We start from the raw sequence: 26353 nt of genomic DNA, 5'->3' as shown, positions 1-26353 counted from the left end.
AGCCGTAGGGGCCCACCCCAGACCCTCTGAGTCAGACTTGGCCCTTGACGCTGAGTGAAGTTTAAGAATCACTGCTCCGTGACTGCTCGGTAGAGGGCCTCCACGTATGTGATGAAACGTGGATTGATGAGACTGTAGATGAATGAATCTGATGATGGCACGTGTCCTGGTATTTATAAGTCTTCCAGATTAGCTAAGAAATAACATTGGGGATCTTGAGATGTCTTCGTTCAGAAGAATTCTTTCTTGGGACAGGTTGTAGAGTTAAGGTTTTTAGATGAGCTAAATGAATCCTGTTTCTCCATTAAAAAGGGCAGGGTCGGGGTGGTTAGGCACCAGGAAAGAAAAATGGAGAGAAATAGTTCATATTTGTGTAGCATTGTCCACATAAACCAAACAAGTTTTACCAAGGACTGAGATTTATTATCTTTAAACTCTAAATGTTTTAATTTTTTGTTTTAACTTTTGTTGTAAATAGTTATAAAATGCCTTGTACAATTTGTACTGCTTAAAGAGGTTAGAGAACACTTTATGATGATACTGTGACTTCTGTCTTCTGTCACAGTTCAGAAATGCTGTAAGGACCCTGAGCTGTGTATACTAACAACCCCAGGCTGCTCTGCATTTTAAGCAGTTGTGCTGTTTATTTATTTAACTAATTTTCTTGTCTCTTCCCTCACTGTCAGGCTGGTATTCCTTGCTACTATCAATGTGACTCTCTGTTACCGTCATCATCCCTCTCTGAGTTTCTTCTTTAACCTACTGAAGACTGGGAAATCAGATAGTCAGACTCATTAAATAAGAGTTACTAGATTCTGCCGAGTAGAAGGGTCCTCTTATTAGTAAAGGCATCACTAGTGTTAGTGGTTATCCTTTGTGGCCCCTAACTGGGCTGCTCAAAGGGTTTTTTGTTTTGTTTGTTTCCTTATATTGAGTGGTTGAGTTCACTTCAAAAATGTTTAAATAGGGGCTGACCCCGTGGCGTAGTGGTTTAGTTCAGTGTGCTCTGCTTCGGCAGCCCAAGTTCCTGGCTTTGGATTCTGGGCATAGACCTACACCACTCGTCAGCTGTGCTGTGGCAGTGACTCACGTACACAGTAGAGGAAGACTGGCACAGATGTTAGCTCAGGGCTAATCTTCCTCAAGCCAAAAAAGAGGAAGATTGGCAATAGATGTTAGCTCAGGGTGTATCTTCTGCAGCAAAAAAAAAAGTCTAAATAAATGTGGGGTAATTTGAAATGTGCTTAATACACAGAGATATCAGCAACTATTTTAAAATTCTTGGTGAGCCCAGGAGATTTCTTTCAAAAAAGCTAGATATTTAAACAAAACCTTATGTTAAAATCAGCATTTAAGAAGTCATGATAGGAAAGTGATATTTTCCTGGGGAAAATGAGAAAATTTCCTTCTTAAGAAGAGTTTGGAAGCCTATAGCAGAGCAGATTGGTGCAGGTTAGTATCTGCTTATGTTTTTATTTATGTGTTACAGTGAGATTCAAAGAACAGTTGGCCTGGGACTCTTAAAATTAGGAGAGAGAGAGAGAGAGAGATGAGTTAATGATTCTATCCAAAAAGTATATTCAAGATTTGGAAAGAAATTTCAGGCAGAATTCAGATATTAGGTTTAAACATACAAGGATGGGGAACTCCCAGACTTTATTTTGAAATCTTGTATTTACTGGTAGCAATAACAGGTACAAATGAGAGACTATTTTTAACTTTTCTTGTTGTTTTAATGCTGAAGTATTTTAAGGTAAGAAATACTTCAGTATGCAAATAAATTATTTTTCCCTCAGAAATATATGTTTTCAAATGAAATTTGTCCCCTTTGTAGTAGTCACCTTCGGAGATTGACTGTTTAGTTGGGTGATGCTGCCATAGCTCAAAATTCAATTTTGAGACAGTTGGAGGCTGTAGCATGTTTTTTAGAATATTCTCAGTGAAGACTGTCATTGTCCTTTAAAGGTGGATAAATGAGCAAGCATGTTTTGTTTTTTTTAAAAAAAAGATTTGATTTTTCCTTTTTCTCCCCAAAGCCCCCCAGTACATAGCTGCATATTTTTTTTAGTTGTGGATCCTTCTAGTTGTGGCATGTGAGATGCCGCCTCAGCATGGCTTGGTGAGTGCACCCAGGATCCGAACTGGCGAAACCCTGGGCCGCTGCAGTGGAGTGCGCAAACTTAACCACTCGGCCACGGGCCTGGCCCCAAGAATGTTTTTAAAAGAGTCTGACTATAAATCGGTGCAGCTTAACTTGGACTCTGAGGAGGGTGCTGTGGGTGGGCTTTGGAGTCATCGAGAACGGCAGCGCTCCCGCCTTCCAGCTGTGTCGAACAAGTTCCTAACCTCTCTGACCTTCCCCCTTCTCACCTGTCAAACAGGAGGCAGAGTGATTACCTTGTAGGATTGTTGGAGAATACGTAAGCACCTAACTCAGTGCCTGGCACATGGTAATTCTCAAAAATTAGTATTTTTTGGTAAGAATAGCATTATTTGGATATATATCTGTTTCTGATCTGTTTGCTTGGGGGAAAAAAGCTCATTTTATAATAATTCCCCCACCGTAGTTTCCTAAATACTAGTGATCTTTCTCTTGGCCGGCTGTTTCTCTCATCCGGAGCCAAACCTCCTCTGGGTCTTGGCTCATGAAATCTTCAGGGACAACAGAGAGGTGGGCAGTAGTTAAAACCTTTTTATTTACTTTTTCAGGTTCTTTCTTTTTGCCTCACGGTCCTAAGCCGCAGATTTGAGTTTCAAGCTGATGCGTTTGCCAAGAAACTTGGGAAGGCTAAAGACTTATATTCTGCTTTAATCAAACTAAACAAAGATAATTTGGGATTCCCTGTTTCTGACTGGCTGTTTTCAATGTGGCATTATTCTCATCCACCACTACTAGAGAGACTTCAAGCTTTGAAAAGTTCAAAACAAGACTGAGTTGCCCAGGGTCTGCGACTGAAGACATTTCTGATTATTTCTGTCCTGGCAGCATGTTCCAGCTCTTGATGTTTTTAAACTTTTTTTTTTAAAGAAAAATTATTAAGTACAGAAAAGCCAAGATTTCAATACATTTAATATCTCATTTCAAAAATGATTTTAATAATTCATTTCTTAAAGAAAACACTGGATAAAATGTTGTGGCTTAATGTTTTTAAAGGCATAGTTTTATCCTTAAAATCTAATTTACCATCAACTTGTAAAATTATTTGAGAAAATACAGAGCTTGTTTTATTTACACATTTATATGGAATCTGCATATATAAAGTGTTTGGGGGCATATATTTAAAGGAGGGACACCACCTCTGAGTCTTCTCTGTAAGGCAGAAACCGTGGTTCCAAATAGTTGTGCTCATACCTAAGTTGAGACTTATTTTTATTTTCATGCTATTATGATTTAACCTGGCCAATCAGTGTTTTAAGTAAGAAAGAAGGTTAATAATTGGTAAGGCTGGTGTTATTTAAATGAAAGTAGTTAAAAATGTGCTCACTGTTCTATCGAATTTCTCTGTTCCCTCTCTCGTCTACACATTGATCAGGAGTTTCTGATAGTATTTTGAAATTAGAAATTATGTATAGAATGTTTTAAATCATTGGATTTTCTTTTTAAGAAAATCTCAGTCTTTGTCTTTCCTTCTGCCTGGTAGGTATGATCCCATTAGGGGTAAACTAGTATTTTCCGAAACATTCAGCTTTTTCTCATTCATACTCTTTTATTCGATAAATAGTGCATTCTTTCACTTAGCAAAAATTGCCATGTTAAACAAGTTTTTCTGTTTTTAAAGTGGCAGAATGTGGAAAGAAGAAGAATTGACATTTTAAGAGACATAAGGGTGAATTACTGATGTTTCTCATATTACAGGAGAAAATATAGTTTTCTATCTCTCTCACGGACAGAAGAATTTGTTTTTATTTTTTTAATTTTTATCAGTAGGTCATACATACGCACTGTTTAATCAGGCCTGATTCCAGTTTTGAAAATTAGCAGTTGATGTGCAGATAATTTTTATTTTCAAAACAAATGTCATGAAAAATTTCTTTTCCAGTTTTCAAAGCTGCATGTTTGACTGCTTCAAATCTCTGTCCACTTTCTGAATGAGAACTGACTTTGTGCCCAGAGTTCCCACTCACTGGTGACGTTTACCTTCTGGGCATTTATTCCAAAATGGGATCAACTGTGCACCCTTGGTGTCTGGCCAGAAAGTCTTTTGTTCAGCTGATGTTTGGGTGATGTCTTTACATGGAATTATAATAAAAATAAAGATCTAGTTTAGTACTGCATTATTATTTTCCTAAGGCTATAAAGAGGAACAGTCCTGTGATTTTATCCAGCATCCTTTTTCTGTGAATTCACGCTGTGATAACTGCCTTTCCTTCCTTCTGTGCCTTTAAATACAAATTTCAGTTCTGCACAAGTGAAACATTAAAAATTGTCAATGTAGATGGATGTACTTTGTCTTTAATTTGACAGAATTTGTGTGTCATTTGTTACCTAGATGTACGTTTCTCACCGCAGAGGAACTGGGTGCTAGCACATGGAGAGTAGTTGAAGAGATGGCCCTGGTGCTGAGTGACGTCAGCAGCATCCCTGTGCCTCACTCGCAGTCTGCCTCAGCGCCTTCCTCCTGCTCTGCTCCAGAGCCTCACCTGTTCTTGCTGACGCTTCCTCAGAAGCTTCATTCAGAACCATTCCTTCTCCGTCTTCATAACCTCAAATTGTCTTGGGCCTGTCTGCTCTGCTCCACCTGCCTCTTTGGTCTTCCTTACATGTGACAGCAGTAATTAGCTTTTTAATACGTGATTGTTTTGACCTAGTCACCTACAGTTTATGGATGGCAGAGACATAGGAATGGCCAGAGGATACTGGTAGGTTCTTGAGGTCTTAACCAATCAGGGGAAGGAGTGGAGAGGTCAACCAAGGAGAGAAAGAGGCGGCACTCTGCACCCTAATACTCGGCACATATGCAGGGGCAGAATCAAGTAGATCAAGGCCTCAAGGAAAACGGCATGGCCTCAGCAGGTTTGACCTCTGAAGCTAAGGCTGAGTCCCTGTTGTGTATATAGTACCTTTATCTGACTTGGCCCTTTGCTGAAATGTGAGAGCTCCTAGTAAATTCTACCTCTGTTTAGGATAGGAGCAGAATTCCTGGCATTACTTCAATGATTTTAGTACCAGTGATGGTCCCAGCCTGCCCTTTGCCTTTGTGTTCTCACTGTCACCCCTAATCCTTTATGTAGTCTTCCCCTCCCTGAGGAACCTTCTTCCACCCGGTCTTTTTCATCAATCCTTTGGATTCTTTGTACATACGTGCTTTCTGTAGCTTTGACTGTTTTGAGTGTTCTGGCATCATTAGCAGAAAGCTTACTAAGTACCACTTGTGGGCCTTAAGTTCTTTCCTAAGTGCTATACAAAGAAAATTACAGAGAACTTACAGCCACAGACTTCTGATTCAAGACCACAAGGATGTGAGCAAGTAATTTGTGTGTCAGGCTAAGTATAGTTCCGTGGGAAGACAGAAATAGTCCATGGTGGAGTGGGATAGCCAAATTCTGACGTTACGGGTAGGGAAACCTCTGGCTCTTTTCTTCTCCAGGATGGTCTCCAGGGAGGAGGATTTCCTAAACCATTTGACCAGAGACATGTTTTTTAATAACCTGTGAAAGCAGGACTGCCCGCATCTAGAGAGCAGGATGAAGCCAGCGTCTCAGATAACAGCCTCTGCCTCCCGGTTACAGCTGCCCTCTGGCTCTCTGCATGATGGCTGATAAACAGGGAAGGTATAACTTAACGTTACGATCCAGGGCTCTAGAATGCAGCACCCCACTTACTAGTAAGACCTTGGGTGAGAAACTTGACCAAGCCTTCATTTCTCCATCTGTTATTAGTCAGCAGATATGGAGCCCCTGCCGGGACGCATTAGTAAATAAACGAATAGGATAATTCCTCACCTCAGGCAGTTTACATTCTAGTGTGGGGGAGACAGACAATCAAAATACAGCTGTCAAATGGTGATCTATATCTTGGAGAGAAAGGAGGGCCTGAGGTGTTTGTGTCGGTAGGGAGGGTGTTGCAATTTTAAGTAGAGTGGTCATAAAAAGGCATCGCCGAGGCAACGTTTGAACAAAAACCTGAAGGACGTAGAATGGTCTAAGCAGGTGTCTGCAGGGAGAGCATTCTAGGAAGAGGGAACAGCAGGTGTAAAGGCCTTCAAGTGGGAGTGAGCCTGGTCTGTTTGAAAAACACCAGAAGGCCAGAGTGGCTGGGCTGGGGTATGCTAGAAGGAAATGGTGGGAGATAATGTCAGGTAAGGATGAGCGGATTTTACAGGGCCGTGTAGGCCGTTTTAAGAACTCAGGCTTTTCCTAGAGTGCAGTGGAAGCCATTGGATTTTGGGCCAAAGAGTGACATGATCTAATTTAAGTTTTAAGAGGATCACTCGCTGCTGTGTTGAGGAGCAAGGGTGCAAGCAAGGGGACTAGTTGAGAGGCTCTCAGTACTTCAGGCAAGAAATAAAAATAGTGCTAGTCTGGAGTGGTAACTGGGGAGGTTGTAATAAGTGATTGGATTCTGGAAATATTTTGAAAGCTGAGCCAACAGGATTTGCTGATGGATCAGATGTGGCTGCAAGAAAAAACGTGGAGTAGAGGATGACTCCAGCATATTTAGCTTAAGCAACTGAAAGGACGGAGTTGCCAGTAACTGAGATGGGGTGGGGGGGAGGAGAAGGAGGAGATTTTGGAGGGGCAGATCATTTAAACATTTTGGACATGTTAAAATTGAGATGTCTACTAGATATCTAAGGAGAGATGTTGAGGAGGCAGCTGGATAAATGAATTAAGGGGAGAGATCTGGGTTGGGACTATATAGATGGAATTTAAGGCCATGAAACTGAATAAGATCCTGAGAGAAGTGAGAAAAAAAGTTGCAGTCCAAGGACCAAGCCACGTGGCACTCTGACTTTCAGATCCTGGGGAGATGAGACCCCAGCAAAGGAATCTGAGAAGGACAGAGTGGTGAGCTAGAAGCCAAATTAGACAACCTTTATTCCTATCAAAGGGAGCAAAAATATGGGATGGTAGCTTTATTAAAGGCAGAAGTGGGTATGAGAGATTTTTATTTTTTAACGTGATGAAAGGTGGTAATCCCTGCTTTACAGGACTGTTGTAAGGGTAGAATGAGATAGCATTTACAGTCCCATGATAATAAGAGCTCAAGAATTGGTTAACGATGATAACAATTGTTAATAATGATATTACTAACACCATAATTGCTAAGATGTAGATAAGCGCAAGAACAGAAGTGCCTAACCCAGCTGGCAGTTAGGTGAGGAGAGGATTACTAGAAGACGTGATCGGGTTTTGAAAGAGGAGTAGAAATCAGCCAGACAAAGAAGGGCACGGGGGTGGTATTCCAGGGAACAGGGTACAAAAACATGAGAACATAGGGCATTTTAGGAATTGCAAGAAGTTAGGAGTGAGAAATGGGGCTGGAGAAGCAGGTCTAAGGGGCTTGTGTTCCATAATAAAGCGTATGGATATTATCCTGAATAATATAATCCTTCATTTACCTAATATATATTAAGTTCCTGCTAAATACCATACATTGTTGTCGACTCTGGAAATCCCCTGCCTTCAGGGAGCTTACATTGTACTTGGGGAGACAAAGAACAGTGTTTATGGAATGAATGAATATTTGCTAAACAAAGGAGTGGAAAGGGGAGACTAACAAGGTTGGAGATGTTTGTGGTAAGGAATGAAGACAGAAGGAGTTAAAGATGATGCGGGTTTCAGGCCTGGGTCCCGGGTAGATGGGAGAACTAGTCACTGAGATAGGGTCTCCTGAAGGAGCGGGTTAGGCAGGGTGGTGCCTTCAGTTTTTACTTTGGTTTTGGGCAGGTTGAGTTTGAGGTGCTTATCAGATAGGATATGCAAAGGAGGCAGAGGCCATCTCCTCGTCCACCTAGAGCTGGATCCACTAGTTGATTGTGATGTCATGAGCAGCATGACAGAGGCCCAATAACCAAGGCAACTGGCTCTGGGTCCTATCACCAATGGAAGCCTTGCTTTATGGGTAAGAAACAAGCCTACCATTTATCCTGGGAACATTTCTGTCCCTACCAGGATCCTTCACAGCAGCCTTTCCCCTGCTGCTCCCTTTCTCTGGCCAGTGCTAACCTGGCAGAGGGCTTCATCTGCTTCTAAGCCCACCAGTGCCACCATATCGATACCCACTTCATAAATTGCCAAAATGACCAGCAGCCAACTTGAGACTCTTTGTCAGGAAAACACTAGGGCCCTGGCTGAAAGCCCCTTTCTCTGCTGATTTTTTGATGGCGTGGGTTAGATCCTGGCCGTCTAGCTGGAAGATTAGTGGTTTGCTAAATTACTTGAAACAAAATCTCGTCATCCAGACTCCTGGGGCCCTGCCAGGGGCGAGTTTGGGACTCGGAGGCATCTCAGGCCACATTCTGGAGAAGCTGCAGAACCTCCAGGCAGGAGCTGGGCTGTCTTGCCGTGGTACTCTGTTAGGCTTCCTGAATCCCCATTTTCCTAATTGCAAACAGGGGAGCTGAGTTCCTACTTCATTTTTGTTGCACTAGATTTTTCTCTCCTGAAGTTCATTTGTCAAGGGGCAGGCCCCTGTTCTTGGCAGTGGAGGGAATAACCTAGATGCTGTGTGCCATCTTGGAACACGCCTCAGCCACACAGAAAGTTCAGACCAGATCCCTTCCTTCATGTCTGATGATTGATGGGGGGTCTTCTTTGAGCATCCTGAGCATATTATTCATTCACTAATAACTTAGTGAGTACCTGATATGTCCCAGGCACTGTTTTGGGTTTTATTTTGTGTTTTTGAAACTTTTATTTTTTTCTCTTCTCAAATGATTTTTTCATATTTATATATATTATTTTTATATTTTTGGTGAAAACATTTAAGCTCTACTGTCTTAGCAAATTTCAGTACAGGACGGTATTATCAACTATAGTCACCCTGTTGCACCTGAGATCCTTACCAGTCACCGTTTTATGTGCTGGGGAATGGAGCAGCGAATGAGACCAAAGTTTCTGCCCTTATGGAGCTTATATGTTGTATGTTATATGTTGTATGTTGAATAGTGGTAAGTGCTAAGGAGAAATAATAAAGCACGAGAGGGCTCTCTGGAATGTTGGGGTGGGGATGAGAAGGTCACTTGAGTAATGACCTGAAGCGAGGTCGCTGGCCGTGATATTTTGGGGAAGAGCATTCCGAGCAGAGGGTACGTGTGTGTGGCACAGCATGTCTGAGGGCTGGCGTGGCCAGAGTGGAAGGTACCAGGGTCCAGGCATGGACATGAGGTCAGAGAGGCTTATGGGAGACTTAAGATCACAGTAAGGACATGGGTTTTTCCTGAGTGAAATTCATCCACCAGGAAGTCTTGGAAAGGCTACCAGTCACTGGTCCCTAGGGATCAGCCCCCTCAAATGCCCGAGTGATAAGGAATGAAGTGTAACTCTGCGTAGGATTTAGTAACTGAAATCCTCCAGTGAAAAGTTGCAGAGAGGGACAAGGAGAGAGCCCAGGGCCAGTGGATGAGGAAACCTCCAGGAGTAGACTGGCTCCCTACGCCCAAGGTTTCAGGCACCAGAATAAGTAAAGTGACTTGGCCTAGGGAAGGGGGAACCCCCTCCCCACCAGGTATGAAATGCCTGAGAGCCTGCTCAGGGTGGTGGGTGACGCTTCAGCTGCCTCCTGCATCCTGTTCCCCTCCTCTTCTGAGCCCTAGATTGTCTGCCTCAACAGCAGGAGGGCCTGCGGGGGGCCGGGATACTGTGATTCAGGATTCGCCAAAGCACTGCGGGCCCTCACGGCTGCCCCATTTTGTTCTTCCTGTCTGCCCATCGATTGGGGTAAGGTGGCTGAGAAGTCACCAGGGATATGTGTGTGTGTGTTGGGGCATGGAAGGGAGTTTTCTCTGCCCCTGTGGCTGGAGGAGGAGAAAGGCGCCCAGCTTAGGTGGGGACTTAGAGCCAAGCTTAGGGTGAGGTGTATAGGAGAGCTCAGGTGTCAGCAAATTCTCAGCCCTCAGGCTGGAGTTCTGTGCCTCCAGGAGGGGCTGGGCCAGCAGAATCATTTGGGGGAACAAAAGCCCAAATCAATAATCAGGCAAAGGGATTGGTCACTCCCTGAATTTCAGAGGCTCCCATCTTTGCATGGGTCTTCCCTGCTGCTCTTGCTGCTTGGAGCAGCCTTGCTGGCCTACAAGGCTATGGGGCTGGAAGCCCCCAGGGGTACAGGTCAGATCTGATGTCCCCTTGGTGCAAGTGGTGTGAAATGAATGTCACTTCTTTTCTCATCATCCAGGTCCCTGTCTGTTTTTCTCACGGGCCTGGGAACCCCTGGAAGGCAAGAGCCAAGTCTCCCAATCTTGAACTACCAACTGCTGCCCAGACCAGCACACAGTAGGTGCCGAAACTCACAGAGGGCCTCCTATGGGCCAGGCCCTGGCAAGACACTGGGTGTGCTCTACTGGGCTAGATAACGTGTGTGGCTGAGTCCCTGCCATGGCCATACAAAGACCAGGAGGGGGTTTGCCCAGAGTTAGACAGCAGGTCATCGTCCTGACAGGACCCCCCGGGTTCTTCTCACAGAGGTTCCTCAAACGTCATGCCATCCTTATACTCACAATTCAGGATGTGCCCAGAGGAAGGTACCCCACCCACTCCCACTGCCGTCCCCTTCTGGAGCTCCTGACCATCCTGCCAGGCAATGGAGGCCCAGCAACAACCTCCCACTCCCAATCCATGAGAAATTAAGCCCAACAACTCACATCCTGGTTTCTACCCAAGTTGGGGATTTTTATTTACAGAAAGGCCTGGGTGGATCGAGGAGGGTGGTGGGAGACAGTAATGCCAGAAAGAGAAGGGAGATGGGTGTTTAAATACTCAGATGGGAGGGAGGCAGGGAGGAAGCAGTGGGGCTGGCTTAAGGATAGCCACCTCAGGGTAGTCACCCATCAGCAGTCACCCAGCAAGTCCAGGGGGTGAAAATGGGGTCAGGAACCGGCAGAGACCTCAGTCCACTTGCCCCAAGGACAAGATGGCCAGTAGAGGATGGCGCAGATTAAAGAGGCATTTGGTAACATCTGAGTGATACTCCAGGAAGGAAAGCCACCACATCCTCTTTGGAGCTTGGACGCTCCAGTGACACTTGCCCTGTCTGTTGGCCTCACTTTTTCACTTTGATGTCCTCCCTTCCCTTCCCCCATGTTTCAGATTTTCCTTGTCCTCAGGACTCCTAGGTCCCAGACAGAAAGTCCTGGGAAAGCTGGATTCCTGGGCTGAGGGATGCGGTGCTTGTCGACCCAGAGGGGACCTAGTCCTTTCCCCCCAGGATGCCCGCTGAGCTCTGTCCTGGCCTGATGCTCATGGCCCCTTGATGGATCCAGGCTCCGTGAGGCGTGCAGAGGCGTAGGCTGAGGCTCCGAGGCAGGCCGCAGGCTCACAGAAGCCTGGGAGCCCCACAGGGCCTGGTAGGCCAGGTCGGCCTGCCTCTCCAGGGGCACCTGGGGACCCTCGATCTCCATCCTTGCCGTTGATTGCCTGGCCAGGCCGGCCAGGAAGTCCTGTGAAAGGCAGAAGGTCAAGACATCAGGGCTTCCTGTCTCGACCCTGGAATTCTTAAGTTCCATTTTTCAGGTGGGGAAAATGAGGCCAAGGACACCATAGGAAGAAGGGACGCTGCCCCAGACACGGAGGCTCTGGGAGAGTCACGGGCAATTATCCATTACTCCCAACTTCCAATCAGTGAGCCTTGGGAGCAAACGTCCCTTCCTTTCCCTCCATGAAGCAGATTTTGGTGCTACCCGGGAAGTCCTCAGAATCCCAGCTGTCCACTTCCTGGCCAGACTCCACCCAGAGGCTCCTGGGTGCTCCAAAGGGGTGCAAAAGCTGGACGTGTGGGACAGGTCACTGAGCATGAGGCCTCCATGGAAGAGACCCCGTTGTCTGGGGGTCATTAATCCCAGAGCTGAGGGACAGAGCTGCAGCTGGGCAGGGCCAAGGTCTTACCTGGGATCCCTGGGGGCCCAGGCATCCCGGGATGGCCACGTCCTGTGTCTCCCTGGTCGCCCTTCTCTCCACGTTTTCCTGCAGAGAAAGAAGGGAGCCTTTAGTTTTGCAGAATCGGAAAATGTGTTTTCTACTTTGGTCGCTATTTAATTTCTATTTCACACACAGCATTTATTCCTGTTTTGTGCTAGTTTATAATAGGGGAACGTTGGAAAAGACTGCAGAACTGGTTAAATAAAGGAAGGTCCAGACAAGATGGCAGACTATACAGCTGGTGAAGTTCACTACAGGAAAGTGTCTAATAATAACAATAGCTGGCATTCACTGTGTGCCAACTCTATGTGAATTACCTCTAACTGTCATCCTCACAATGACAATGCTATGAGGTTATTGCTATTAATATCCCGCTTTTACAGATGATAAATCTAAGGCCCAGGGAGATTATCAGGTAACTTGTCCAAGGTCCACAGGGGCAAAGTGGCAAAGTCTGGATTGACACTCGTCTTGTACTCTTGTTCCCACCTGCTTTATTACTTTGCTAATCTGCCTCCCCACTTCTAGATACACAGGAGGATGTTTATGGGGTACCACTAAGTAAATTTAAAACAAAAACAAAACCCCCCAAAAAAACCCAAGTTATAAAATAGTACATTCATTTTCATCAGTTTACTACTGAGAGAGCAAGCCCAGGAGTAGTTCTGAAAAATGGCTGAGCGAATGGGGGAAAGTGTCTGTACCTCATCCTGAGAAGGTGAATGATGAAAGAAAACAGGAGGCTGAGCAATCAGCCCATGTAGCTGAGACCCACGGGGCTGGCCTTGGCCAAAGCCCCAGCCTCTGCCCCCACCCCACCGCAGAACAGCACTCACCCTTGGGCCCCGTGTTGCCGATCTGACCCACGGCTCCCACGATGCCAGGAATGCCCCGAGGGCCAGGGTGCCCATGGGGTCCCTGCTTGCCTGGGTACCCAGGAGGCCCAGGGGGTCCTGGGGGACCCACCATGCCTGTTGCACCTAGGGCCTCCCGCTTGGCACTCACAGCCACCTCTGCCAGTTGCTCTGGAGGGAGGAAGGGAGGGAGAGAGAGAGAAGTACGTGAGATGGGTGTCAGCTCAGGAAAACTGGGGAAGGCAGAGCATCCTGATGGCCCCTGGCCCCTTGGTGTGCAGACAGAAAGCTCCCATGTTGGGAAGTCAAAGGTCTGGAGAGGGCAGGGATGTATCACAGGTCCCCAACTCCTTGGAGGCAGAGCTGGAAGGAGCACCCGGGACTCCAGGCTCTCAGGCAAGGCCACTTGCAGAGGCTCCTGAAGGGTGGCCATATCCTGACATGGACTATGAGGGGGGTTTGCTGCCCCCTCCCCTCACCTTGCAGCATCTTCAGCACGACGTCCACAATGTGCTGGTCACTGGCATCTCGGCCCTGAAAGCGGAGGCGGCCTTTCAGGAAGAAGTGCCCTGCTACCAGGGCTGACTGCTCCCGCCCCTGTGACCCCCTCCTGCGCCCATTTTCCCACCGGAAGTATTTTCACCAGCTGACTGCAATCCCTCCTGCAGCACCCACACCCATCCTCTCCGAGCTGGAGCTTGGGCCCGGCCTCAGGGAAGCCAGAGGGCCTCTGGGAACTCCCCGCCTTGGGGGCATGAGCCGCACCCCAGAGAGATTTCCTACCTAGGGGATTCCCCCTCCCCTGAGGGCCAACTCACCGCCACGCCCTGTCTCCCGGGCTGTCCGGGCACGCCGCGATCGCCAGCCAGTCCTCGAGGGCCGGGGGGCCCGGGGTAGCCCTGCACCCCTGGGGCGCCCGCATCCCCGCTGGGTCCCGGGTAGCCGGGTTCTCCGCGGACTCCTTGCTGCCAGGGGCGAGGTGGGTGCAGAGCGGGGTTGAGAGGACGCACGCATCACAGGCGGGGGCGCGTCCTAAGAAGGTGGGGGGTGGGCCTGGAGAGCAGCGGTCCCCGGGGAGCACTGAGGGAAGAGGGGCGGGGGCAGCGGGAGAGGAGGAGGAGGGCGGTGTCGCAGGGGCAGTGCTCACCTGTCCCTTGGGCCCCGGCTCGCCAGACTCGCCCTGCAGCGCAAGGAAGCGCGGTCACGAGGAGGTGGGGCCCCGGCGCCCGCCCGCCGCGCCCCAGCCGCCCCGCGCAGCCCGCTCACCTTCTCGCCCTTCTCTCCGGGGAGCCCGGCCACCCCCGGGTCGCCCTGCAAATGGAGAACAACGGGTCAGAGCAGCGGCGGAGCTGCGGCGCAGAGGTGTGACACCCTCCCCACCCCCATCCCCATTCCCCACCCCCACCGCGACAGCCAGGGCGCCCCGAAGACAGGGCGGGGGCGGCGCTGTACTCACCGCTCCGCCGCGGGGCCCGGTCTTCCCCGGGGAGCCCTGCAGAAAGCGGGAGATCGGGGCCTTGGTAAGTTCCCCTCTCCAGGGAGGGCTGGGTCCACAGCGCCTCCCAGCCCCGGCTCTTGGCCACACCCCGATCTGCAGCTCAGCCTCGCCCCCGAGGGTAGTAATTTTTCCGCGAGGATTTGGAGCAAGGGATCGAGCATCCCACAGGCCCACCGACCCCTCCCCCAGGGTCTCAGCGCTTCTTTCCCAGGTATTTTCCAGCCCCTTCTGGTACCTTGTCTCCCTTGATGCCTGGCAAGCCCTGGGGCCCTGGAATTCCTGGGGGCCCCTGTTCCCCCTTAGGGCCCTGAGGAGAAAAGAAAGGAGAGGAGTAAATCAAGTGAGGTGCCCAGACATGCGCCCCACCGCCCATCTCACCGGCCCTGCATTACCTGACGTCCTTGAGGGCCTGGCTGCCCCACTGGCCCCCTCTCACCCTGGTCGCCCTGAAATGGAATGGAAAAAGACGGTCAAACCCGGCTATCAGCAGGGGCAGCCTCCCCCTGCCAGATCCCTGACCCTGTGTGATCGGGTGCCCTCTGTTCCTGCTGTCACCAGCGTGGAGGTCCTTTGCTCCACTTCAAAGAGCAGCAAACTGAGGCCCTGGCTGGGGAGGCCTCACACAGGCTGGGCAGGGCGGGGCAGATGCTGGAGCCATTGAGAGGACCCAGATCCTGGGTCTAGCAGTGCCAGCTGCTGCAAAGGCCCCCAGGGAGGGGCCACTGTGCCAGGCACTTACCTTCTGGCCCACGATGCCCCGGGGACCGATTTCTCCTCGAGGCCCTGGCTCTCCCTGGGGGACAGAGTGATTGAGATAAGCAGTAGGCCTGGGGCATCCCTCCTTTCCACACCTGGCTAACTGCTCCCCACCCCTGGGGCCCAGCTAATCTCCTTCACCGAGGAAGGCTTCCCTCACCCCTGTTCTTTTCTCTGGTTCACACTTTCCCTGCCTAGGACCCAACATAATTGTAATTAGTCGTCATGTGATAATTTATTTAATGCCTTTCTTTTCCGCTAAACTGTAAGCTCCATGTGAGGAGGAGACCATCTTCTCAGTGTCTAGCACAGTTGCTAGCAGATATTCGGTGAATGTTTATGGAATGAATGAATGAATGACTCCCTGCTGGATTCTCAGCCCCAGTCGGCTTGGCCATCTGGGGAGGTCACACCCCAGGACAGAACCAGTCCTCCCCTCACTGCATTGTACATAGGGAAACGGGTCCAGAGGGGAGAAGGGAGCTTCCCTGGGTCACTGGGTGTGGCAGAGTACTGACTGGCACCTGGGCATCCTCAGGCGAGGGGCCTACCCCACAGTCTCACCCAGGCCCCATACACTGAATGCAGGGCTGTCAGGCCTGGGGAGGCCAAAGCAGGGGCCCTTGTGTCAGGAGGAGACACTTACCTCCTTCCCCGGGGGACCAGAGAATCCAGGGAGGCCCTGCTGGCCTGGCTCACCCTGCAGGAAAACAGTTCTAAGGTCAGTCTGGGTAGCCCAGTGAGGCCTTTGGCCTTGGAGGAGCCCGATAAACCCTAGACAGACTCTAGAACCTATGAGTTGGGGAGGGGAAAGGGTGCTCTTGGTCAGGTCCTCTGGACTCCACTGATTTTCCTGTGTTTGTTCCTCCTCTGGATTTGGAGCCAGGCCATCCTGTCTCCACTGAGCCAGGATTGGGGGGGAGGGGGGGTGCGGGGCAGGGACTGACAGGAGGGAGGTGATTAGGCCCAAGGGACTTGTGTCCAGGCTGAGTTGCTGAGTCTGGGGTGAGGCCAGGGCCTTGCAGTCTACGGCATGCCCCTAGTCCCTGCCCCCAGGCTCCCCTTCCCCAGATAAAGCCAATTCTGCCCCCAGCTTGGGGTCACCTCACCTTGTCTCCAGGGCCTCCTTTTGTCCCAGGCTGGCCTGGCACCCCCTGGAGAAAGAAGCTGACATCAGTTTCTGCCCTAGCCTCGGGGAGTCCCATGTACCTGCTGCTTTGCCTCACATCCCCAGTCCAGATCCTCCCCTGCCTGTGGGAGCTGAACAGCAGAAGGCCCAGCCATGGAATCACCAACTTGACTCGTGGGAGAGGAGAGGGTACAGAGGGGCCTGCCTACTAGGGCCTGCTTCCCGGGGACAAGAGGAGCACACTTATGTGCTCACAGGCACACGTGAGTGCATACAGGAACACAGTCTGCACATGGGCACGGTAGCAGGCCTTGGCCTCCGTACCCTCGGCATGGGGGGCAGGCTCCCATGGACAGGGCTCCCATAAAGTGTGGGATGGAGCTGGGCCTGAATGGTGAGAAGGCCCAGAGAGACCGGGAAGGGCATTCCAAGCAGAGGGACCAGCAAAGGCCTGAGGCGTGGAGGTGAAAAGCCTAGACAGTGTTGAGAAGGGAGAGGATGTGGAGGGGCAGCAGCTGATGAGGCAGGAGGCGTAGCTGGGGACAGATTATGGTGGTCCTTGAATGCTCAGATGAGCTGTGAGGACAAGCATTGTGGCTGCCCTGTTCATAACTGTCTCCCTCCCACTCAGTGTACCTCGTGTACTCAGTAACTTTATGAATGACTGGACGGAATGAGTTTGTCCTGGAGGCAACGGGGGCCATGGAAGGTACTTTAGGAGGGAAATGGTCAGATTCTTCTTAGCCACCACGGAGGACTGGAAAGGCCAAAGAGAAGGCTGGAGCGACTGTCCAAATGATGAGGCCTGAGCCAGGCCAGAGGCCACAGAGGTGGTGATGAGGCCTGGGCTGCAGGGGGACAAGGACTAGAGCAGGAGCTCTGGGTGTGTGGATTTCAACCTCATCAGCCACTCATGCCACCATAGGGAGGTGAGCAACAGAGCCTGGCCTCTGCAGAGAAGCAACTTACCATGGGGCAGCCCCTATGGCTCCAGCCCATACTCACCGCGAGGCCCTGGTGGCCTGGGTTTCCCGGCCGTCCTGCCTGTCCCGCACTGCCCTGGGAGAGACAGAGAACGAGAGTCACAAATGAGACCTCCACCCAGAGGGTCCATGGCTTCCCCTGGAGTGACGGCAGGGAAACTCAGGCCCAGAGGCAAGAAGGAATGTACCAATGACACACCTGAGGATCCCAGGCTCCTAGGCCTCTAGGATCAGTGTGACAGGACTCAGGGCCTGAGCTGGTAAGGGCTCTGACCCCAGCCCCGATCCCACCAGCAGTCCCCACTCCTACCTTCACACCAGGTGTGCCTGGGGTCCCGTCCTTGCCGTCAATGCCTGGGGGACCCTGCTCAGGAGGAAAGGAATAAGGAGACTCACAATGGGGAGATGCCTGGGGTCAGGCCACCCACCCATGTCCCTCTGTGACAGCTGCAGTGTGCAGGCAGGAAGTGGGTCTGGTCATCTCAGGGAACACCACTAGCCAACTAGGGGAGGGGAGTGGAAGTGGGAAGGGGATTTCGGGGGATGGACCCCAGTCCTTTCCTTGTGTGGGTGGTGAGTGTCCCAGATTGCTGGAGGCTTCCCATGACTTCTACATCATCACCCTGTTTACAGGCGAAAAAACTAAGGCGCAGAAAGGGCATTTCCTGAGGGGACAGAGCCAGCCCTCCTGCAACAGAGTTCAGTCTAGAATCGCAGGCTCTCCGTCCTCTGGGTGCTTGGAGTGATGACTGGACCTTGCCCTCTGTCCCCGGGGGCCTGGGCCACTTACGGTTGCTCCCTTCGGGCCTGTTATTCCCTGAGGTCCTCGAACACCTTGGTTGCCCTGCAAGTAGACAGAGATGAGTTCACCTCCAGGATGCGGAACCCTGTCTGGCTGTTTGGAGAGGGGAGCAGCCGGGAACAGGGACCTCTGGGTCCCAGAGTCCCTCTGGCACAGACCACCCCGTGCAGGGGCTGGAGGAGAGGGGCCCGGGAGTGCAGTTGTTGCCCTGGACCCAGCGGGAGGGAGGAGAGGTCAGCGCCAAGCAGGACCAGGTTGGGCAGGAGCAGCGGTAGGGCCGGAAGGCACGCCGGCACCCACTGTGGCCCCAGCAAGGCCCTGAGCAAGACGTGTGTGAAGAAACACAGCAATCAAATGCACGGTGTAGACTTGGTTTGGGTCTTGATTTAAACAAGAAGCGTGAAAAGACATTTTTGAAATGGGAAAAATTTAACACAGACTGCTTATTTGATGATGTTAAGGAATAACGGATAATCTCGTTGGTGTGATAATGGTACTGTGATTAGGTAAGAAAAAGCCCTTATTTTTAAGAGATACACAGAGTATTTAGGGGTGAAATGACATGATGTTAAGGATTTGCTTGAAAATATCAGTGCAAAGCAAGAACAAAGTGAAGGAAGGATGGGGAAAAAGAGCATGGGTGAGGTGGTGATGGCTACATGTTAATTTGGGGAGATGGGTATACAGGGGCTTATTGTTTCATTCTCTCTACTTCTGTGTATGTTTAAAAACTTGCATAATAAAAAACTTAAAAATAGCTTACTTTCTGCTCAATTTTTCTGTAAACTCAAAACTGCTGAAAAGAAATAGTCTATTAATTACAAAAAAAAGAGTTATGAGAACTGGGATCTGGACCAAATCCCATTAGCCCCATGGCTGATTTGCTGGAATTTCATTGTCAGGCCCCAGTGACCGTGGGACTGGAGTCTCTGAATTTGATCAGCAACAGGCTGGGCTTCGAGGAGTCGGGGCTGCGGGTGCTGACCCGGGTCTGGGCACAGATGCTCCGCCCCTGTACCAGTCACCCCCACGCACAGACGCACAGACGCGTCATACACGCTCACATACACACGTACACACACGTGCACGCACGCACGCACGCACCAGGCTTGGGTGGAGCTGAGTCCTGCCCAGTACGCCCCAGGGGCCCGCACAGGACGAGGGGTGCCTGAGGACTCACCACGTCACCCTTCTCCCCGGCGCGGCCTGGTGGCCCCCGCGGCCCTTCCTCACCCTGGCAAGAAGGACAAACAGCAATCCGGGTTACATGGGGGAAGCCACACCCCCTTCACAGCCCCAGGAGCTCCAGCCTGGAGGAGGTGTGAGTGGGAAGGTGAGCAGGAGCAGACTTACCGGGGACCCGGCGGCACCAATGGAGCCCAGCATTCCTTTGTACCCACGAGGACCCTGGGAAGAGGCAGAGGTTGTGGGTCAGTCCCGGCTGGACCCCAGAGGCCAGAGGGCTGGTCATGACAGCTTTGGCAGGACACTCCCAGATCACTTACTGTCTCTCCTTTGGGTCCCTCCATGCCCGGGTAGCCCCTGATGCCCTGGGGACCCTATGGAGACAGAAGAATTACAGCAATGGCAATTACAAGGCCCACTGCATGATTCCCTCTCCGACCCCCACTCCCCATCTTCACGATGCCCCTCTGGGGCAGGCAGCACAGTCTCTTATCTCACAGATGAGACGCTGAGGCTCAGAGATGGGGAGGGACTTGCCAGAGTCACTCAAAGAGACAGTGGCAGAACCTGGGCCTCAGCCGAGTCTTCTAGCTGACAGCCTTGGTTCCTGTCCCCCAATTTCTAAGTCAGCCTCAGCCTCCCTCTCCCCACCCAGAGACACACCACCCGGGCACAGGCGTCTTTTTTACAAGTTAGAGGCCAGAGCAGGGAAATGACTCTACTACGGTCTCCTAGGATGAGGAGAGCAGGGCCCCGTGGGGAGGGTTCCTTACCGGCGGTCCAGGGATGCCTTGCTCTCCAGAGGCACCCACATCTCCCTTGGGACCCTAAGGGGCAGGAATGAACAATCAGACAGGCAGGCAGATGGAGAGACAAATACACAGGCAACCAAAGATACCATCCCCTTCCCGGCAAAAGCAGACAGGAAGGACCCCTAGAACCCACACAGTCTCATGTGGCCGATGGATGGGGGAAATGGAGGCCCAGCAGGGACTATGGTCTTGCCCTGGGACACGTCAACCTAGCACATGGGCCTCCTGCCTCCCAGCTCAGGGCTCTGTCCCCGTAGACCCACGGAAGAAGAAGAGGAAGGGAGAAGGGAGGCCTCTGTAGGGCCCTCTCCACACACCCCCTCCCATGGCCTGCAACTCACCGGCTTCCCCTGGCGGCCCGAATCGCCCAGAGCCCCGCGTTTGCCAGGATGCCCCTGAAGCGAAGAAAAGAGATTAGGTTCGTGGCTCCTTCTGCAAGTCCCCCTTACCCACCAAGGGTCCCTCGAAGCCCTCAATGTGAGGTCCCCTCCTATCCACCTTCCCCGCCCCCCAAGACTCGGGTCCGGAGCTCACCTTCACTCCCTGCAGCCCTGGGGGGCCTTTAGCTCCCGCTGGACAGTTGGTTGGACACTGGAAAGAGAATCCCACAGGCCTCTGTTGTCACTGGTTCCCCATCCAACCAACTCCTGAACCCTCCTCCCACCCAAGCCGGGGGAACCTCTCTGCCCATCCTCTCCCCATCCTCCCCGGACTCCACCGCCTAGATGGAAACTACCTCCTTGCCCGCCCCTCTCCAGCGGACCCGCCCCCTCCCCGCGTTAGCCCCGCCCCAGGCCCGGCCTCTCACCAGGAAATCGGCGCTGCCTTCCAGGCCCGCGATGGTTCCGGGGCGGCCCTGAGAGGAGACGTGTGGAGATGGAGCCTGACCCAAACCTTCCCCACCCCAGGCTGGCGCCAAGGCACCTTGTCCTTCCACGTGTGGGAGGTCTGAGGACACTTACCGGTTTCCCAGGAGGCCCTGGGGGCCCTGATGGTCCGTCTGGTCCAGGATCCCCCTGGAAGCAAGAGAGGCCCAAATTATACCCCTGTGTAGCCCCGACCAGGTCACCTCTTCCCCCTCCTGCAGTTCCTGCAATGGCCCTGTCCACCCTGCCCTCCAGGTCACCTCCTGAGACCTGAGCTCTTGGGGAGACCAATGGCCCCGCCCTGGGCCTCCCTGAAAGACCCACCAGAGAGTGGGCTCAGCAGGAGGGGCTTCTGCCCCAGACCTGGGGGAGCTCCCTAGTGGCCAGAAGCAGGCCCAGGAACTCCTGGAGAGACTCCCAACTTGCCGGCTCCGGGGCAGAGGGCAGGAGACAGACTGAGCAGAGGGGTGGCTGGGGCTCACCTTGGGGCCTGTGATTCCAATCTCACCGGGGAGGCCAACTGGTCCAGGAGGTCCCTAGGAACAGAGACGTCAGGCCAGGATGTCTTGGAAGGTTAGACCACCCCAGACACAAAGGTAGGAACAGGCACCCAGAGCCCCCTTCCCAACTATTACTTTGCCACCAACCCCAGAGAGACTGACAGATTAGTGCTTTAAGAACCAGAGAATCCCAGAGCCAGTGGATAGGCCCAGAGTCCTCCGGCAAGTCTACCCGTTCCCGACACCAACACAACATGCTGGCCCCTCCCCATGATGACCAGTCCCCTGGAAGCCCTTCTGCATCCTCCTTCCCTGGGTGTCCCAGGGGCCCTGCCCCATCCCTGAGGACTTACAGGGGGTCCAGCAAAGCCAGGGCCCTGGAACAGAAGGAAAGATTAGGTTAATGACTCCTTCTGCAAGTCCCCCTTAGCCACCAAATGTCCCTCGAAGCCCTTATGGAGTCCACTTACCGGCAGACCGGGGGGACCTGGGAGCCCGGGCTGGCCCTGCAAGACCAATGGGAGAGGCTCAGAGGCTGGGGTCTCCTGGATCCCACAGGATCCTCTCTCCTGCAGCCCCTCCCAAACTCTGGCCCTAGATTGCTGGCCAGTCCCCAGCAGGCCACTTACCTTGACTCCAGGGATCCCCATGGGGCCAGGCTCCCCCTTGGCTCCAGTTAGACCCTGGGGAAGAAAGAGAGGACTATCAGTGAGGGGCAAGCCTGCTCCCTGACCCATGGGGTAGGGCAGGTCCAGAGGTCTCTCCTGGGAGGGTCCAGGCTGCCTTTCACCACACTCCATGAAGGCCTGGGGGCCTTGACACTTCACTCCATCCCTCCCCGCCCCCCATTCCCACAGTAACCCCGGGAGGCAGGCAGGCAGAACAGTTATCCTCTTTTGAAACATGAGAAACAAAGGCCCAAAGATTTGTCAGCCCAGGCCTCCGGCCTCTCAGTTCAGGAGTCTAGAAGACCTAGACACAGGTTTGGATTGGTCACTTTCTTGACGTCTGCCCCTGGCAACTTTTTCTGAGCCTTACTTTTCTCATCTGCAAAATGGGTTAATAATCATGCTTCTCTCTGTGGGAGGATGTGAGAACCCCTGTGGAAGGCCATGGGCTTTGTGATCTTTGCAGGGTGTGGATGAGTTAGAGGGGCCCTGGTGGCTGGCCACAGCCCTGGTGGGCACCGCGTGAGCCAGCAGGGCAAAGGCAACTCATGGGGGCCTCTTGTTCTTCCCGTCTTTCAGTGACCGACCCAAGTGTATCCCCAACCAGATGACTGTCCCAGTGCCCCTGGCTGTGTCCAGCAGCCTGTGACCTTAGGGCCCCTGATACTCTGCGGTATCAGCCAAACAATGCTCCCCTCCTGAGCTGCGCCTGAGGCCACGAGGGGGTGGGGTGGGGAAGGGAGGAGGGGAGCATGACGGGTCCGCCTAGAGTATTCAGTCTGATGCTTGGAGACTGAATCCTGGTTGCCACAGACAAACAGAACCCCTCTCTGCACCCCCATCTGCCCATGATCCGCGGCTCCTGGGGTGGGGGTGGGCTTCCAGGAGGCCACAAGTCATATGAAGGTGAGGGGGGCTCACGGCTGTAGAGTCTCTATCCTGCCGCCCCACTCTGAGCAGAAGAGCAGAGAAGATGCCAGAACTGGGCTCTGGGAGTCAGTGGGTGGGGCCCTAACCTGCTCCACCCGCCACTCAGGTACTCACATCAGTCCCCGGCTTGCCGTCTGGTCCATCGGGCCCCGCTTGGCCAGGCTCTCCCTTAGGTCCCTTGAAAACAGAGATGGGCAGATATTAGCCAGAGGAGGGGAGAACTGGAAGGGTCAAAGGTCAAAGAGGAAAAGGCACTCACCGGAGGGCCAGCTTTCCCAGGGGGCCCCTTGTCACCCTGCAAGATACAAGTCAGTGAGACAGCACATTATGGCTCATGCTACCCCCAGTGGGCTCACGCAGGCCCTGGCTGGCTGGTCCCACATGCTCCTCTCCTCACTCTCTTCTCTTCTGCCCTGGGTCCCCTCAGCCTTGTACTTTTTGGTAAAATAGCTCCTTTTCCCTCAAAAAAACTGTAGGTGAATTGAAACCAATGCCAGCCAGGATGGAGAGGGTGATATCAACATGCAGGTGGGTTTTAGACATGCCGATGCTGGGAAGGTGCCTGTGATGAGACCTGTAAATGGGGCTGTGGGCTCCAGGGTACCCGGGAGAGCCGCCGCCTCTTGGACTGGGGCAAGTGTGGGAAGAAAGCTGGGGCTTTTAGAAAAACCTGAAGGGGAGGTGAGTGAAGTGGGCAGCAGCCCTCTTCCGAATTGGGGTGAGGAAAACAAAAGACTGGAGTGGGGGGCAAAGACCACAGGGGCCTTTGAAGGGGACAGATTCCAACTGTTCCCAAGGCGAGCACGACCTCTTCCTTCGGTGACAAAGGACCCTTGGTGGAGGACAGGCAGGGCCTGCAGAGTCACATTCAGCCCCAGAGAGGCCTCCAGGCATTTCAGAGCCTGCAGCAGCCAGAACGCTGGCGGGGTCCCAGGGCCCTGTGTTGGAGGGTGGGGGCACCAAGTTGAATAGAAGTCTGTCCAGATGGGTAAACATGGAGCTGACCTCCTGGGGGAGCCTATGGAATGAGGTATTTAACCCTCACCGTGCTAGGAGAGCAGGGAACAAGCCCAGGTGGTTCTAAATCGGGGAGAAAAATGCAAAGGGAAGAGACAAGAGTCTGGCTCCAGCTGGTCAGCGGTCTGGCCAAGGCTCCCAAGCTACCTTGAAGAAGCATCTAGACGTGCCAGGGGGCAGGGCGAGAGGTTCAGGCGTCTCCCACCCGAAAAAGAAGGGAGAGGAGGGGAGGGGGATAAGGAATCGCTATGAGCTGTGGCCGGCAGATGGAACAGCAGCTCCTTGTCCGCGGGCAGCTATAACGGGATCTGCATCTCTCTGGGCTGGTTTGAGGTTTTTGCAGAACAAACAGGCTCCTTGTAGCGCAAGCCGGCGCCGCCTACTGGCAACAAGGAACACTGCATCTCTAGGCACCAACCTCGCCCCTGCCCCCATTCCCAAGGATCACAAAGTTCCCCTTTGTCCGCAGCCTCCCTCCCTCTCCGGTCTCAGGTTAGACTCACGTCGATGCCGTCGGATCCAGGCACTCCTGGCGGCCCCGGGGGACCCGGGGGCCCCTGCTCTCCTGGCGGACCTCTCTGAAAACACACACAGGGGTGCAGCCCTCAGACAGTGCAGGGAGCTGGGCATCGCAGGGGTGCAGCTCCACTGGGAAAGGGAGCCCCGCAGGGAGCCGGGAACTCCCGTTTGTCGAGTACATACTATGTAGCAGATATCGTGTACTATTGCATATATGATCCTATGGAATGCTCAGAACTGTGAGGCGGATACTATTACGACCCCCAGTTTGCAGTTGAGGAAACAGGCTCAGAAAGATTAAGGGGTCCATGATCACAGAGAGTAAGTGGTGGAGCCAGGATTCCGTCCCAGGTCTGCCTCACTCCTTCCACTGTACCCTGTTGTCCTTGCGCTGCCATGGTGGGGAAGAGATGGAGACGGCTCCAGTCAATAACAGATGGTAGGCAAGGTGGTGCCTAGCAGACGGTTGGCCCTCAATGAATGGTTGCTCATATTATTTTTAGATGAACAACGGGTACAGATGGTGAGTAGGTACCCCTTCCTCTCCCCCTGGTGCGGAGAAAACCCGAAGGCAAAGTGGGGGAGGCACGAGGAGGGGGGCGTAGGGAGGGGAAACATGCTCTCGCCTACCACTCAGAACACCCCTCTCCCAGCACCACTCCTCCATCCACCCCTGGGTGGCCCTCTTATGGGTGCCAGCCCCGAACCAGGCAGGGGTCCCGCACGCTCCAGGTGCCCGCACCCTCCCCCGGCTGGCGCCCTGCTGGCAGCTGCGAACAGCACTGGGCACTAGACGGTGCCCGGGCCCTGCTCCACCGCCCTCGCGTCCCGTTAGGCCCCCAGCCCCCCGGCGGCCCTCGGAAGTGAGACGCAGGCCCCCGGGCCCCGCCGAGAGGCAGCCGCCGGGCGAGAGCGGCGTCTGGCTGGAGCCGGCGCCCCCTGGGAGGCGGCGGGGGCGGAGGCTCCGGAGCCCCGTGAATGGGCAGCATTGTCTCCCCCGCCACCTGGGCTCTCCGGGCTGCCAGGACCCGGCGCCAGCTCCTGCCCCACGCTGCCTGTCCCAGGCAGGGCCGAGCATCTCCGGACGGGGTCCCTCTGGCTGCCTGGCTCATCCACCTCCTTTCACCGGCTGGGGTGCGTCCCATAGGTGCACCTCCCGAGGGGACTTGCGCCGCAAGACTCTCCGAAGCAGCCCCTCGGGCTAGAGAGTGTCAGTAGAGGGTGGGGGACAGGCAGAGCCCTTCCCCAGTCTCCTGGATCCTGAACCCCGGACCCCAGGCCCCACATCCCGGCCCCCGGCGCAGGAGTGGCCGCGGGACTTACGATCTGCGCCAGGGCGAGCCCGAGCACCTGGAGGAGGACAAGGAGGCTGCGGGGGGCGGCCGCAGCGGCCATGGTGGGCGGCGGGCTCGAGGAGGACGGTGCCCGGGTCCACGCACGCACCGACGGCCGAGGCTCCGGGCGGGCGGCGCTGGCTGCTCTCGGACGGACGGGGCGGGCCCGGCCTCCTGAATATGCGGGGGGCGGGGCGGGGGCCCGCGGGGTCTGTCACCTGAGAGGCCCGGGGAGGGAGGCCGGCGCCCTCCGCCCAGCTCCGCCCCGCTCCGTCCAACTGCCAGCGCCCACCCTCCATCCTCGTCCCGGGCTTCCCGGAGGCCCCGGCAAGGTAATGCGAGGAGCGGCCGGGGTGCAGGACCGAGATCATGGTCCCGTTTTTCTGTGAGGAGGCAAAGGGCCGTCGAGGGCCCCTCCAGCCTGA

The 26353-nt window shown here is 53.3% G+C and overlaps 3 protein-coding genes across 9 annotated transcripts in view; 2 read left to right on the top strand and 1 right to left on the bottom strand.

Moving 5' to 3' along the window:
• ZMPSTE24 (zinc metallopeptidase STE24) overlaps positions 1-12308 on the top strand; it is a 54167-nt gene extending 41859 nt beyond the window's left edge. For 2 of the 3 annotated variants that reach the window (XM_008524168.2, XM_008524170.2), the window contains one exon: positions 2710-4435. In XM_008524168.2, the coding sequence (XP_008522390.1) occupies positions 2710-2934 (225 nt within the window). In that variant the 3' untranslated portion in view covers positions 2935-4435. Of the gene's footprint in view, positions 1-2709; positions 4436-10336; positions 10435-12233 lie in introns of those variants that run through there. The other variant, XM_008524169.2, reaches the window with a different exon arrangement.
• On the bottom strand, positions 10806-26084 carry COL9A2 (collagen type IX alpha 2 chain). 2 transcript variants are annotated; one of them, XM_008524171.2, is made up of 32 exons: positions 25918-26084; positions 24579-24653; positions 23318-23353; positions 23173-23235; positions 22090-22143; positions 21931-21966; positions 21814-21837; positions 21443-21496; positions 21057-21110; positions 20903-20950; positions 20629-20685; positions 20436-20489; positions 20056-20109; positions 19603-19656; positions 19451-19504; positions 19278-19331; positions 18086-18139; positions 17606-17659; positions 17318-17371; positions 16293-16337; positions 15830-15883; positions 15167-15220; positions 14820-14873; positions 14663-14734; positions 14386-14421; positions 14196-14240; positions 14077-14109; positions 13748-13894; positions 13409-13463; positions 12912-13100; positions 12043-12120; positions 10806-11597 (listed from the first exon to the last, which is right to left on the bottom strand). In XM_008524171.2, the coding sequence occupies exons 1-32, from the start codon at positions 25987-25989 to the stop codon at positions 11398-11400; spliced, it is 2067 nt and encodes a 688-aa protein (XP_008522393.1). In that variant the 5' UTR covers positions 25990-26084; the 3' UTR covers positions 10806-11397. The 2 variants fall into 2 exon arrangements, with proteins under 2 accessions (XP_008522393.1, XP_070466205.1); XM_070610104.1 differs by lacking the exons at positions 24579-24653; positions 25918-26084 and adding an exon at positions 24223-24323.
• SMAP2 (small ArfGAP2) overlaps positions 25582-26353 on the top strand; it is a 79862-nt gene continuing 79090 nt past the window's right edge. The window contains exon 1 of one of the 4 annotated variants that reach the window (XM_070610168.1): positions 25582-25728. The gene's annotated coding sequence lies outside the window, so the exon portion shown is untranslated. The remainder of the gene's footprint in view (positions 25729-26353) is intronic. The other 3 variants (XM_070610167.1, XM_070610169.1, XM_070610170.1) reach the window with 3 other exon arrangements.

The sequence above is a fragment of the Equus przewalskii genome, chromosome 2, assembly GCF_037783145.1.
Source record: "Equus przewalskii isolate Varuska chromosome 2, EquPr2, whole genome shotgun sequence".
In the NCBI taxonomy this organism is placed as follows: Eukaryota; Metazoa; Chordata; class Mammalia; order Perissodactyla; family Equidae; genus Equus; species Equus przewalskii.
Note: the sequence above shows the minus strand (reverse complement) of the source record. Positions and strands in the feature narration are given on the sequence as shown.